Source organism: Culex pipiens, chromosome 3, assembly GCF_016801865.2.
Source record: "Culex pipiens pallens isolate TS chromosome 3, TS_CPP_V2, whole genome shotgun sequence".
NCBI lineage: Eukaryota > Metazoa > Arthropoda > Insecta > Diptera > Culicidae > Culex > Culex pipiens.
Window position 1 is genome coordinate 183,560,359 of NC_068939.1, and position 13,336 is coordinate 183,573,694.

General features: G+C 35.3%; 1 protein-coding gene across 3 annotated transcripts in view; it reads left to right on the forward strand.

Annotated features, from left to right (window-relative positions):
* The window catches only part of LOC120425767 (FH2 domain-containing protein 1), an 80,924-nt gene that overhangs the window by 52,328 nt on the left and 15,260 nt on the right, over positions 1-13,336 (forward strand). For 2 of the 3 annotated variants that reach the window (XM_039590375.2, XM_039590376.2), the window contains exon 4: positions 12,825-12,858. In XM_039590375.2, coding sequence (XP_039446309.1) covers positions 12,825-12,858 — 34 coding nt within the window. Of the gene's footprint in view, positions 1-12,330; positions 12,562-12,824; positions 12,859-13,336 lie in introns of those variants that run through there. The other variant, XM_039590377.2, reaches the window with a different exon arrangement.

The window sequence follows — 13,336 nt, forward strand, 5'->3', positions numbered from 1 at the left end:
TAAATATTACTTAAGTGGCTATATGTCGAGACAGGGTTGCCAGATCTTCAATGTTTTGAACTCGTTGGAAAGGTCTTTTGATTACCTAATCAACGATGGGTTGGATGATGGATCCGGACATAGTTTTCATGCATATCCGGATAAATGTGAAAACACATTTTTATATATAACTTTTGAACTACTTATCAAAACTTCAAACAATTCAATAGCGATGTATGGGACCCTAAACCAAGTCGAATGCAACCGGTTTGATCAAAATCGGTCCTGCCAGTGCTGAGAAAACTTGGCAAGAATTTTGAACACATACATACATACACACACACACATACACACACACAGACATTTGTTCAGTTTTCGATTCTGAGACGATTTTTCAAAAGTTCAATTTTCGAGCAGGATTATAGCCTTACCTCAGTGAGGAATCCAAAAAGAAAAGGTATTGTTTTGAAAATCTTTTTAAACACCTAAAAACCAAGCGCCCGGAAAATTAGGCCAATTTAGAGCGTCCAATTTCCGGGGTCACAAAATTCCCAGGAATTCCTCGTAAATTTTAAATTCAGCGAAAATTATTTTGATCCTGTTTCTGATTAATATTTTGCAACAGAATTGTAGAACAGCAACTTCAATGGTCAAAATAAGTGCTAGGAACAATTAATGGCCTGACTGCTTGTTAAAAATCATACATCTTTGAAAAATATATAAATTTTCTAATTTCTTGTGCTGTCTTCCAAATCGTACTAAAAAAAATATTATTAGTAGTCATTCTTAAGAAATACTTTTTTATTCAACGTATTTGAGCAGTGACAATCTATGCTCTACAACAATAAAATTGCTTTTTAATCTGTCTCAGTGACCATAAAATTGAAACGGAAAAAAAATACAGAAATGTTTTTCATGGCAAATAAATTATTCCAGAACTAGTATTTTCAACTTGTGAATAAATAGATAATAAGATAATCATTGAATTTACCTTAAAAATCTAATTTCTAGCGCTATTTAATTATTTCATGAAATCACAACTCAAAGTTTAAAAATATTTGAGGCAAGCTTTTGAAATATGCTTGCATTCTTTGAGTAAATTTCACAAGAGGAACAATCGCTCGTACGATCGTTTTTCTTACAATTTCCAATAATTCCAATAAGTGGAATTGTTACTAGCAATGCAATTAGTTAATTCTACTACCACATAACCACAACAATGACGTAAACGCCACGGGAGAGAAGATTGAATGGATTTTTTAATCCTTCGTTTTCTTATAACATTTGAAAATAAAACAGCACAGCTCTATTGGACTCCTCAAAGTCGAAAGATTTTTTTTATAGAATCGATAGAGGTGTTTGGTTTCTTAATTTCTATGCATTGATAGCGTACCCGATAATATAAGAAATTTTTGGTCTGAAATTACACAGTAAAAAAATCGTGGTAAAATTACATCTAAAAAGGGGTTCAGTCTAGACTCAATTATCCGAAGGCCTCGGAAAAATTTCACTTCGGATAATCGAACCACGAAAAAAAAATTTCGCTGTCTTATTTTTGATTGTCGAGCTAAAGTATGACCCTTAAACTACGCTAAAGTGATTTACATTTTTTTAATCCAAGATGGCGGCCAATATGGCGGTGACGAAATATTGAAAAATGGATTTTATTATTTAATAAGCAGAACTCGAAGAAGAAGAAAAAACGAAAAAAAAATTGTTCGTGGTTCGATTGTCCGAAGTCCCATACGAACCTTCAGATAATCGAACTTCGGATAATCGAAAATTCGGATAATCGAGGCTTCGGATAGACGAGTTTGGACTGTACATCTTTTATGTCAGAAAAAAAGGTTTAATTTTACCTCTAATATTGTGTAAATTAACATTTGCCAGATGCTAGGAAAAAATATCTGTAATCCCAAAAAAATATCAAACTGGCGATAGTTAGCTTACTAAGCCTTAACCCGCTCGGCCAACTTGTCCAGTTGATTTGCAATCATGAGTTTCCAAAATTTCTAAGTATTGACGAACATTTATTGTTACGAGAAAAATTAGTTTTTGCTGTGCTGTACATTGTAATTTCGTAAAAGTTCAAAATATTCATAAACGAGCCCATTTTTTTCCAAGGGAATTCAAATTTTCATAATTTGCAATATGGGTATCAAACGAAACGAAATTTTGTATGCTTTTTTTACTCCATTAGTTTTTTTTTTGTAAAATTTAAAAATTGCCACATAATACTATTTTTTTCGAAAATACTCAAGTTTTCAAAATTTGCAAACGAAAAAATACTAAAATTTACCAAATTTTTATTATGGATATCAAACGAAGCGAATTATTGTTTGTTTATTTTCACTTTATTAATGTTATTTTTAGAAAGTTCTAAAATTTCAACAAAATACCGTATTTTTCAAAATTACAAAAAAATAAATTTGCAATTTGGGTATCCCACAAATCACAGATTTTGAAAATTTGTGTTTTTTCAATGAAATACGGTCTTTGTGAACACTTTCTTCTACAAAAAAAATTCGAATGAAGTACAAATGCTTGCAAAATTATGCTTTGTTTGATACCCATATTGCAAATTATGATAATTTGAGTACTTTCGAAAAAATGGTATTTTGGGAACAACTTACTACATTTTCAAATAATATATTCTTAGTGAAAGCATTGAAAATTTAACATGATGTGGTTGAATAAATCGATTTTAAAACGATTTAAAAAATAAGTTACCGCCCAAGGTTATCGCTGATAAAATTATCGATACCCAAATTATAAAAAAAAAACCTGACGAAAAATCAGGACTTTTTAACGTCAAAATGTGAAGCTGTGTAATTTATATTGAGATATTTCCTTTATTTACCTCCATTCATCAGACGTCGCAATGTTATGCGTTCCTGTCTAGGGTCTACTCACAACAGTCCATTCATTATTTGTTCTGTGAACAGAGTCTACGTCGCCGCCGCCGGACTGTCTATAGCGGATCGGCGTAGAAATAGCGGATCGTTCGACCATTTCGAAGAATATTTGCCGTGCCGATTTGCACTGCACGCAAGCCTTCTTGGAGTTGGCCTCGACGTTATTTCAAACGGAAACCCATTGACACTTCTGGTTAGCCTCGTCAAACTGGGCAGCTAATTTCGTATTCGGTTGCTGTTTTGTAAATATTTTCAACTTTAAAGTTTTCAGTTAGAATTTGCCTTGCAATCAATCCGCTCAGACAAATCAATTTTTCAAACAGAGTCTTTAAGCGTGGAATGCTGCAGCAATTAATCAATGAAAAATATTTTTCATTTGATTGCATCTCAATGCAGCCAAGAAGCCACATTCTCAAAATTCTCGTACGTGTGCATCGTTAATATTCCAGACATGTTTCCTCACTTCACCTTGCACGCAGAATGGAGAATCTGGTGTTATTTGTTTGATAAATTGATTAAATTTCCGACGAAACGCACCCCACACCGGTATCGGTAAGAGTAAAGAGAAGGTTGAAGGCATTTGGCACACCACTGCCACCGCCTGCTGTGGTTGCAGGTGGTGGCGCCCCTCGTAGTTGAGTGTTCCAAAGTGAAAAATTGCCAACAAGACATTAAAGTATGTTCAAGACCTCTGGTGCGGCTGCTGCAGTCAGTACCTACAACCCAGAAGGTGGTCTCTGCCACGGTGGCGACGCCACAAATTGCGCCACATTAGTGGTCTCCGCGGAGTATTCGCTCCTCCTTCTGTGTTTGGGGGTTCTACAACAGTCTACCTGTCGAGCTATAAGCTAGAGGAATGCTGCGCCATATATCTTGCGCCCAAGTCAACTTAGTGGCAGCTCGCGGGGACGAGAATTTGATTGTAATCGACCTCCTCCCGTTCTGGGGGCAGTCACTCAATGCAGTCGATGTCGCGGAAAGGATTAATCTGTCGCGTTTTGACGTGATCTATGTGGTAGATCTTAATTGCTAATGTAGCTATATCGCATAAAAAAGCTGTTTAGCAACGTTTAGCTGAATTTATATTGCTAAACTGATTTCTCCAGAAACGCTCAATTTGTTTTGATTCAACAGCCCGGAAAGGTTTGCGCACGCTCGTTTTATTACTAAACTGACCAGAATCTTATCACTGACTGGGTCAGAATGATAGCTTTGAGTCGTTTGAAGCAGCCGCGGGCGTGTCGGACTTAGCGATTTTATTGTGCGGAGCTGTCTCCAACGCGCTAATTGACTTGAGGCCAAAACAAAACGGATTGTGAATAGTGAGCGGATTCGCCTCACAGATAAGTGAGATTAGCAGGAGCCTGAATTGAAATTATATTTAGATCTGTTCCTTAACAATGGCTGACGAAATCTTATCGAGAAATGGAATCGAAATAGACTTTTCAATGCAAGTAATTTTTTGAAAATCTTTTAGACAATCAGAAAAGTTTTGTTTTAAAACGGATTCACAGCCGGAACAGAAAAAGCTGCGATTCCGAATAATCAACAAAAACAAAAGAATGATCAATCACAATTCAATCACAGGTCGATGATTTCCATCACTTCAATCATCATCATCATCATCACGTTTCTCGTCAAGCACCAACCGGGCGTCCTTAACAAGGTCGCTTCGATAAAAAATAAAACAAATTCATGTACACTTCACACAATCACCTCAATGAGCGTGGGTGTAGTAAAGTCTACCCAAATAAGAAAAAAAAAACACTTTTTCTTTGTTATCATTTTTTGAGTGGCGCAGTTTGTTCGCAACCGGGTGATAAGAATTCAGCGAAAATAACCCACACGAATAAACCCGCTGTCCCTTTAAGTTTTTTTCATTCAATCACAATTTCAGTCAAACAAAAACAAAACCATTTCAAAATCATCAACCTCCCCCCTCGAAAAGTTCAAGTTCAGACCCCCAATAAGAGCGATAAACATCTTTCACTTTTGACTAGAAGGGGGGACGGCCAACCAACAGCATTTTGAAACCACCAAATCTGCATTCGACGCAGTTCAACGATCGTAAAAAAACGATAACAACAGATTGAACATAAATCACATCGCCGTACATTTCGTATGGTTAGCCGTGACGGATTGAATTTCGGTTGTGCGTAGAATTTTACAGCGGAAAAACGAAAAAAAAAATCACAGCTAACTTAAATTTGTTTTTTTTTATAACTTTTAATAATTTAGCATGTTTCAGCAACTTATTTCCCAAGTTAAAAAAAAACATAATGTTGCAGGTAGAGGGTGACGTTTCTCGAGATTTTCAATTTCCCGGGAATCGAGAGTTGAATTTGGCCATTTCCCGGGAATTCCCGGGACCCGGGATTTTTTTGATTATGCCAATAGTGCCAATATTTTTTAAAGGAAAGGTCATAAATTTGTTTCTTTTCAATAAATTCAGTAACAATTAATTCACACTTATTCTAAGAAATATTAATTTAAGAAGCCTCATTATTTTAAGGAACTAGCAGTGTTTCTCATTCCCCCCTTGACTGATTTGCAAGAACTTCATTCCCCCCTCCCCCCCCCCCCCCCTTATTTTCAATTTACTGGTATCAATGCACAAACATAATTATTTTTTTTAAGTTTGCAAAAAGATTACAGTTTTCATAACAAAAAAAACTATAGAAGGTATTTGAAAACGTTTCTTTTTAATTTAAAAAAAAAAGAAAAGCCACTATTCTGAGCCGGGACCGACATTTTACTTCCTCATCCGATGCAAGGTTGCAGCAGATGGGAATCGAACCCAGAATCATCCGCTTACAAAGCGGACAGCGTAACCATTCGGCCACGCACTGCCAAATATGTACAAATATTAAATAAAATTAATAATTATCTGCGGCAAAAGACAGATTACTCTAAAAAATGTGAAGAATTCAAACAAACTTAAATAATATTTGAAAAACTTTTTGTCAACTGCCAATTATTTAATAAAACATTCTTGTTGAAAAGTGTAAAAAAATCTCACAGAAACCAACAAATCTCTCACAAAAAAATCTGCTTGAGTCCAAAAAATACAAATACCTCAGAAATATTAAAAAAATCATTTTATTGTTTTAAGAAATGTCAAAATTCACAGAAATTGAAACTTTAATAACTATTTTTTGGGAAAAAAGATGGCATTGAATTTCTATTGAACCCTCATTCCCCCCTAGAATGGCCAAATTCCCCCCCAGGGGAGAATTCCTCACCGGTTGAGAAACACTGAACTAGTTCAACCTTTAGAATATTTACAAGATCGTTTTTTGAGCTTTTGGGGACTCAAAATTGTAGTTTAAAATTTTACGAATCTTAATTCGCTCAGAGTGATTTTTCAAAAGTTGCACAAGCTTATTGCATGAACTTGTTATTAGATTTTCGTGAAGTTAAAAAATAGCAAATATATAATTTCCCAGTATCGAGATTTTTGCAAAACAACTATTTGAACTTGTTTTTTTTTTTCTTTTTAAGGTAAACTGGAAATATTCATTGAAGAAATATTTACATTTATCAGGAAATGCGAATGTTTACAAATATCGGACCTTAACAAAGATTAAGACAATCTTTACAGAATGCTAGAGTTTTGCCTTCCTCACTGAGGTAAGGCTATAATCCTGCTCTAAAAATGAAATTTGTATAAAAACGTCGTAGACCCACCTTCATGTATACATATCGACTCGGAATCGAAAACTGAACAAATGTCTGTGTGTATGTGTGTGTGTATGTGTGTGTGTATGTATGTATGTGACCAACAAACTAGCTCATGTTTCTCGGCTCTGGCTGAACCGATTTGACCCGAACCTGTTGCATTCGACTTGGTTTAGGGTCCCATAGATCGAGTTTTATACAGATTGAAGTTTCGATAAGTAGTTCAAAAGTTATGTATAAAAATGTGTTTTCACATATATCCGGATCTCACTTAAATGTATGTTAACTAAGTCCGGGTCCATCATCCGACCCACCGTAGGTTAGATTATCAAAAGACCTTTCCAACGAGTTTAAAACATTGAATATCTGGCAACACTGTCTCGAGATATGCCCACTTAAGTGATATTGATGTACTTTTTGGAAGCCGGATCTCACTTAAATGTATGTAAACTATGTCCGGATCCACCATCAGACCCATCGTTGGTTAGATTATCAAAAGACCTTTCCAACGAGTCCAAAACATTGAAGATCTGGCAACCCTGTCTCGAGATATGGCCACTTAAGTGACATTTATGTTCTTTTTTGAAGCCGGATCTCACTTAAATGTATATAAACTATGTCCGGATCCACCATCCAACCCATCGTTGGTTAGGTTATCAGAAGACCTTTCCAACGAGTTTAAAACATTGAAGATCTGGCTGCCCTGTCTCGAGATATGTCCACTTAAGTGATATTGATGTACTTTTTGGATGCCGGATCTCACTTAAACGTATGTAAACTATGTCCGAATCCACCATCCAACCCATCGTTGGTTAGGTTATCAGAAGATCTTTCCAACGAGTTCAAAACATTGATGATCTGGCAACCCTGTCTCGAGATATGGCCACTTAAGTGATATTTATGTACTTTTTTATTCCGGATCTTAAAAATAGATGAAATTTTTGTACAATTCCATCATATCAGCCATCGTTGGTAATAAGTGAGGAAGGCTCCAACCACATAAGTGGATTAAGTTAGTTTTTTTTCTAATTAATAATCTAATATTGAGGTTGATGAGAAACACAAAATGACTTAATGAGGATATGAAAATTGAACTTATTGAAAAGGGTGTTCCCTCTAAGAAATAACAAATAAAAATAATTTAACAAAAAAACTTAATACAACAAAATTTCATTTCTAATAAACGAGATTGGTGCGCTGGAAGTGCGGACGCGAAGTCGTGATTATGCAGGTTAATTTTTTTGTGTGCTTTTGTGTCGCTATTCGTATGGGGTGATAAGTGCAGTACTTCTGGGGACGCGCAGTCCTGTTTTTTTCGTGATAATTTTCGTAATTTGTGTTTTTTGTGATCTTAATTAATTGTTTTGTGATTTTTAAAGCCCTTCCTATATCATCGTTGATCGGAAGGCACGGCGTCGGGTAAATTGTGTATAATTTTTTCGAATAAGGTTTTATTTTTTTTATTTTTCATGGTGAAAAAGCCATTTCTATATAATGATCGAAAGACGCACTGACATTTTGGATTAATTAATAGTGGAGTGAAATAATTGTGAGTGAGTGATTTTGTGTGTTAACCAGAAAGACCTTCCCATAGCATCGTTGCTCGGAAGGCTCGCCGACGGGTCTGTTATGAAAGTCCTCCCCATAGCATCGTAGCTCGGGAGGCATCGAAAAGCCAATACCTTATCCTACTAACCCAAAAAATAATAATCACGTGATGCTTGAAGGAGATGCTGTGGATTCAACGGTCTCAAGCGGTATCAACAAGTATATAGCGAAAAACTATGTGCTTGATGAGTCTGCAACTTCAACTATCGGACTAACATTCCTCCCTTTCGTTGAACTGCAGGCTTCTTGGGAGGTCGCCGGTATTGACTAATAAAGTAGGGATCTTCAAAGGTTAAACAGTGAACGGATGGTTGGCTCCCACTAATCATTTTTGATTCATTGTTTAACTTCAGCTGATCTGTCAAGCTCATTGGCAGTCAACCATGCTCATGCTCATGCTCATGCTCAAAATTTCACTTCTAATAAACGAAACTTCAGATAATCGAATCTCGACAACAACAAAATTTTCACTGTGTTATTTTTGATTTTTAAGCTTTAAACTACTCCAAACTACTCTAAGATTATTAGGAAATTTTAAAATCTAAGATTCAAATTTGACTAAAATGTTGTTGCAGAACTCGAATTTGATGTTGAAATACGAAAAAAAATTTTTTTGTTCGTGATTCGATTATCCGAAGTTCCATACAAACCTTCGGATAATCGAACTTCGGATAATCAAAACTTTGGATAATCAAGTTTGGACTGTATTTCATTTTTGGGATGTAACTGCTACTTTAAGGTAAATTTTGGGCTCCACATTTTTTTTTTGGGCTTCTCTCAATTATAGTCATTGGAATTTTCGACAAGTTAAAATTTACACTTTCTGAACAACAAGATTAGAGAAGCATAGGTTTAGTCGAACTTGAACATGGAACATTTAAATGTTTTTCTGATTATTTTATAACATTTTGCTTCGATATTTATAAGTAGAAAATTTCCCGGGACTCTCGACCAAATTTCCCGGGAATATAGAGGTCCAAAAATTGTCAATTTCCCGGGATTTTTTTCCCGGGAATTCCCGCTCGTCACCCTCTAGTTGCAGGCTACACATAAACACTATAAAGAATTAGGTCGATTCAGATAATTTCTTAAACTGTCAAAAAAATCATGACTTCTGTTATTTTTCACCAATTTTTAATAAATTTGCAGGGAATTCCGGAACTGGTAACTGAATGTAAATTTAAATTATTTGACATTTTTACTTTTGAAATAATCATTGTTTTTCGAGAATTTTATTATACAGCAATTCCCAATGAAAACAGCACGATTCGAAAAAAAAAGTTCTCCCATCGGACTCAATTTTTTTCTGGGGGTTCCGTTTTTTTTTGCCATGACCTACGCCGTATTAGGGTGGTCCAAAAAACTGCATTTTTTTTTTCAAAAAATCCGCGCCATTTCATTCGATTTTAGCTGTGTTAGACGCAAGAGAAAGGTGATTAGTTTGGCTATTTGGGAAAAATAGTAAGAAGTTTCAAAATCTAGCTTAACATTTGAAAAGGTCGTATGAAAACTTAAAATGCTCTTTTGAAGGTCTCGGGACCAAAGAGCTGATGTAGACACTGTGAGAAAAACTGCAAGCAAATGATTGACTATTTTTTAAGCTATCTGTATGTAAAACAATCATCACACGGTACATAGACGACCCCTTGTTGAAACAAAAATTTGCTCCTCGTCTTACTCTTTTATACAAATTCATCAAAGCACTTAGAAAAGCAGAAACTCAGTTGGCTAAAGTTACGAAATTGTTGCAAAATTAAATCATTTTAATTCTTCCAAACTTCCAAAAGTTTCTTCAGAAAATGAGATCGAGTCGGAGAATCGGTTGCGTTTTCGGTTTCTCTGGACAATTTGTTAGTGAGAACAGGTAAAATTAGTTTCTAAATTATGAATGTAAGTGTAATTGAAACAGAATTCAAAAATGTCCCGAAATTTCTAAGATTTTTAGTAGAACAAATTTCATAATAAATTTGGAGTTTTATAGTTTTGAATAATAAACAAAACAAATAGTCAGTTGATCTTGAAAATGGATATTCTGATTTGAAACAAGGTTCAATAATTTTCAAGAAAAAATATTTATTTAACATAAATCTTGAGGCAATCTTCCAAACTGTTTGAGAAATTGTAAGTAAATTAAGTCAGAAAATTTGATAGTTAATTTTATTTTTAACGTAAAAAAATGGTTTCAGATTTTTTTTAATGGGGTCCACAAGTGACCAATTCTGATTCCTTTTGTTTTTAAGTTGAGAAGATTCATGTGAAATATTTAGCCCTTATGAATTGTCAGTCTTTTTTCCTAAATTTTCAAAATATTTTTATCGAAAAAATACTAAAAATTTCTCCATTAGTTACTGAGATACTGGCATTAAAACATTGGAGAGCTGTTTTGAAAACTAGCTCTCCAATTTTTTAATGCAAATATCTTAGTAACTAATGAAGAAATTTTTAGTATTTTTCGATAAAAATATTTTGAAAAAAAAAAGTTTTATTATTCCACCTCGTACACCTCTGACGAAAATGTGTTTAAATAGCTGAGAAAATTTTCTACGAATACATTTTTTTTAACTTCATTGATCCAACTTATGTTTCGAAAGAGCTTAAAACGTATTATTTTGCCCTTTTGAAATATTAGGCGGTTTTTTATATTGAAAATGTTTTTTTTACTACATAATGAGAAATTTTTAAAAGGGTTTTTTTTTCAATTCATAAATGAGTGCTAAATATACTTTTTTTTAATTTTCCATTCGTCCAGGAACCAAAAGTCAGATATAATGTTTAAAAAAATAAAATTGTACAAGTTTTTTCTCACTATTTTTCTACTATTTTTTTCAGATCTGGACAAATATGGACTTTTTTTTCAAATTTGAAGAACGATTAAATAATTTTAAAGAAATATCCTGATATTGGTTTTATAACGCCAAAGATCAAGATATCAATAAAGTACTTTTAGACTGCGAATAGACCGTGGTCAAAAAAGTATTTTAATCTTTTGGGTCATTTGAAAAATGCAAAATGGCTTATTTGAAAAAACAAAAATCGAAGGACAATGTTTCATTTAAATAAAAATATACAAAAAAAAAACAAATGGTAAAAGCCAGGGAATTGCTAAAAAAAAACAATTACCTGTTTTAAAAAGTAAGAGATCTTAAAACTTTTACCTAAGTCATTCCCAACGCTGCGGTACCAATAAGTCTGACCGCAACAGGTAATAGGGGAACTTAACCCTTTCTCAGCCTATTTCTATTATCGGCCTATCAGCACTTTGATCATGAATTACAGATTTCATAAAGTGTTTTTGACTGTTCCAAAGAAATAAATAGCTCAAATAATAGTGAGCAAGCAACTCTCGATTGTTGATACATCTGAAAATATTGATTAAATAGCGGAAAACGGCAAAAGTGATGAGAATTGGTCAAACGGCTTAGAGTGATTAAAATGGGTATATTTCCCCTACTTTTTTTCGCCCATCACACTACGAGTTCAAAGTCTCACGGGACGCGTCGTCGTCGTCGTTTGAATATATGGCAAACGCAGCGCAGCGGTATGGGAACAAGTTGACGCAATTGATTTTGCAAACATGGACCTTGTGAGTTGTGATTGAAAAACAAAATCAGATAAGCCGCCGACCTAGCGGGTATCCCTCAGCTCGCCAAAGCGGGTCATTGGTGATTTCGTGTGAGCTTGCGATGATTTATTGGGCTAAACAATATGTGCGTCATTTTGAAGGATGTTTTTGTGCGAATTGCGTAACAAGTTCAACAACGAATGAAAACTGTTAAATTTGATTAATTAAGCATTCATTGCGTGTTTCGCATAAGTCATAAAATTCAAACCGAAATGAGTCACTCAAAAATTGCCAATATGAATCATGACACCAAGTTCAAACGAAGAAGGTGCAGCATATTTGGTCAAGCCACTTACAGGTAGTTGCCGATGGGAGTGTGACAATTTTTTCAGGTGGATATGTTGTCCGATTTTTTGCCAATTCTCACCCACACACCGATTGACGCTCGCCCTTATCAGTAAAATCATGCTCGACTCTTATCTCTTTCAATCGGATACTCATCATCTGACGTCGTAGACAGCACCAGCACCAGTCCCTCCAGGTGAACTGGGTTGAGTGTGGCGATTTTTTCAACTTTGCTCTTATCACACTCTAGTCTTTACGCGGTACTGCAGTGACTTGGACGTGAATTATTTTTTGTTGGTGAAGTTTAGTGTATTTTGAGAGGGTGTTTTTTGAGAAGAAAAAAAAAAACGGAGAAATGCAAATCGCGTGACACCATGACCGTAGTGCACGAGATAACCGTAACGGTTTCGTTGGACGATGTGAGCACCCTGGATGCGGTGTCTAAAATTGGCCAATCGAAGAACATATTTTCAAGTGAGTTACCCCCCACAGGGGAGGCCAGCAACCGGCAGTGAAGAGGATAATCCCTCCCCCTTTAAGTTGGTTGTACGTGACTTTGGTGGTGTAGAACGTTACCTTGGCAAAAAATGGGCACGATTTGAACTCGCAAAACCAACTAATCGAGAAACGAGAGCAACAAATTAAACGCGAAATAGTGCATAAAGTTCATCGCGCAGTGATGCTTCTGTTATTAATTAATGACCTCTCTCTGTGTGTTTCTCTCTTTTCGTCCGCAGGTTTAAATTTACTGCCAGTATTAAACAATCTCAGGTGAGTGATCTTTAGTGCTATTAGCAGCAGCGTTGTTGTGCTCCTTTGACTGGTGGATCGGTGGTGGTAGCAGTTTAGTTGCAGTACGGTACAAGTCGTGGATTAAGATTTTTCATTAACAGCTCGTAAAAAAACGAACGAACATAAAAGAACACTCGTAAAAAGGCTCGACTGAAACGTGAAATTTGAATAATAGGCGAAGACAAATTAAGTTTGATAAACGGTAGCTTTTCGCGCACATACACAATGTATTTTAATTATCAAGAGGAAAAAAAGTGTTGACCTTTGGATACCATTGGGCCAGCAACGTGTGGATGTGGTTAGATAAAAATGTGGAGTACCTCTGCGCACTCACTTGTTTTCCCAATATGATTGTCGACGCGATCGTGCGATAAGATTTGCCGAAACAAGCATCAGGCAAATCTGACGTAAACGTAAACACTGACTGATGAGGGTTGAGTCAAAGCAGAAGACATGC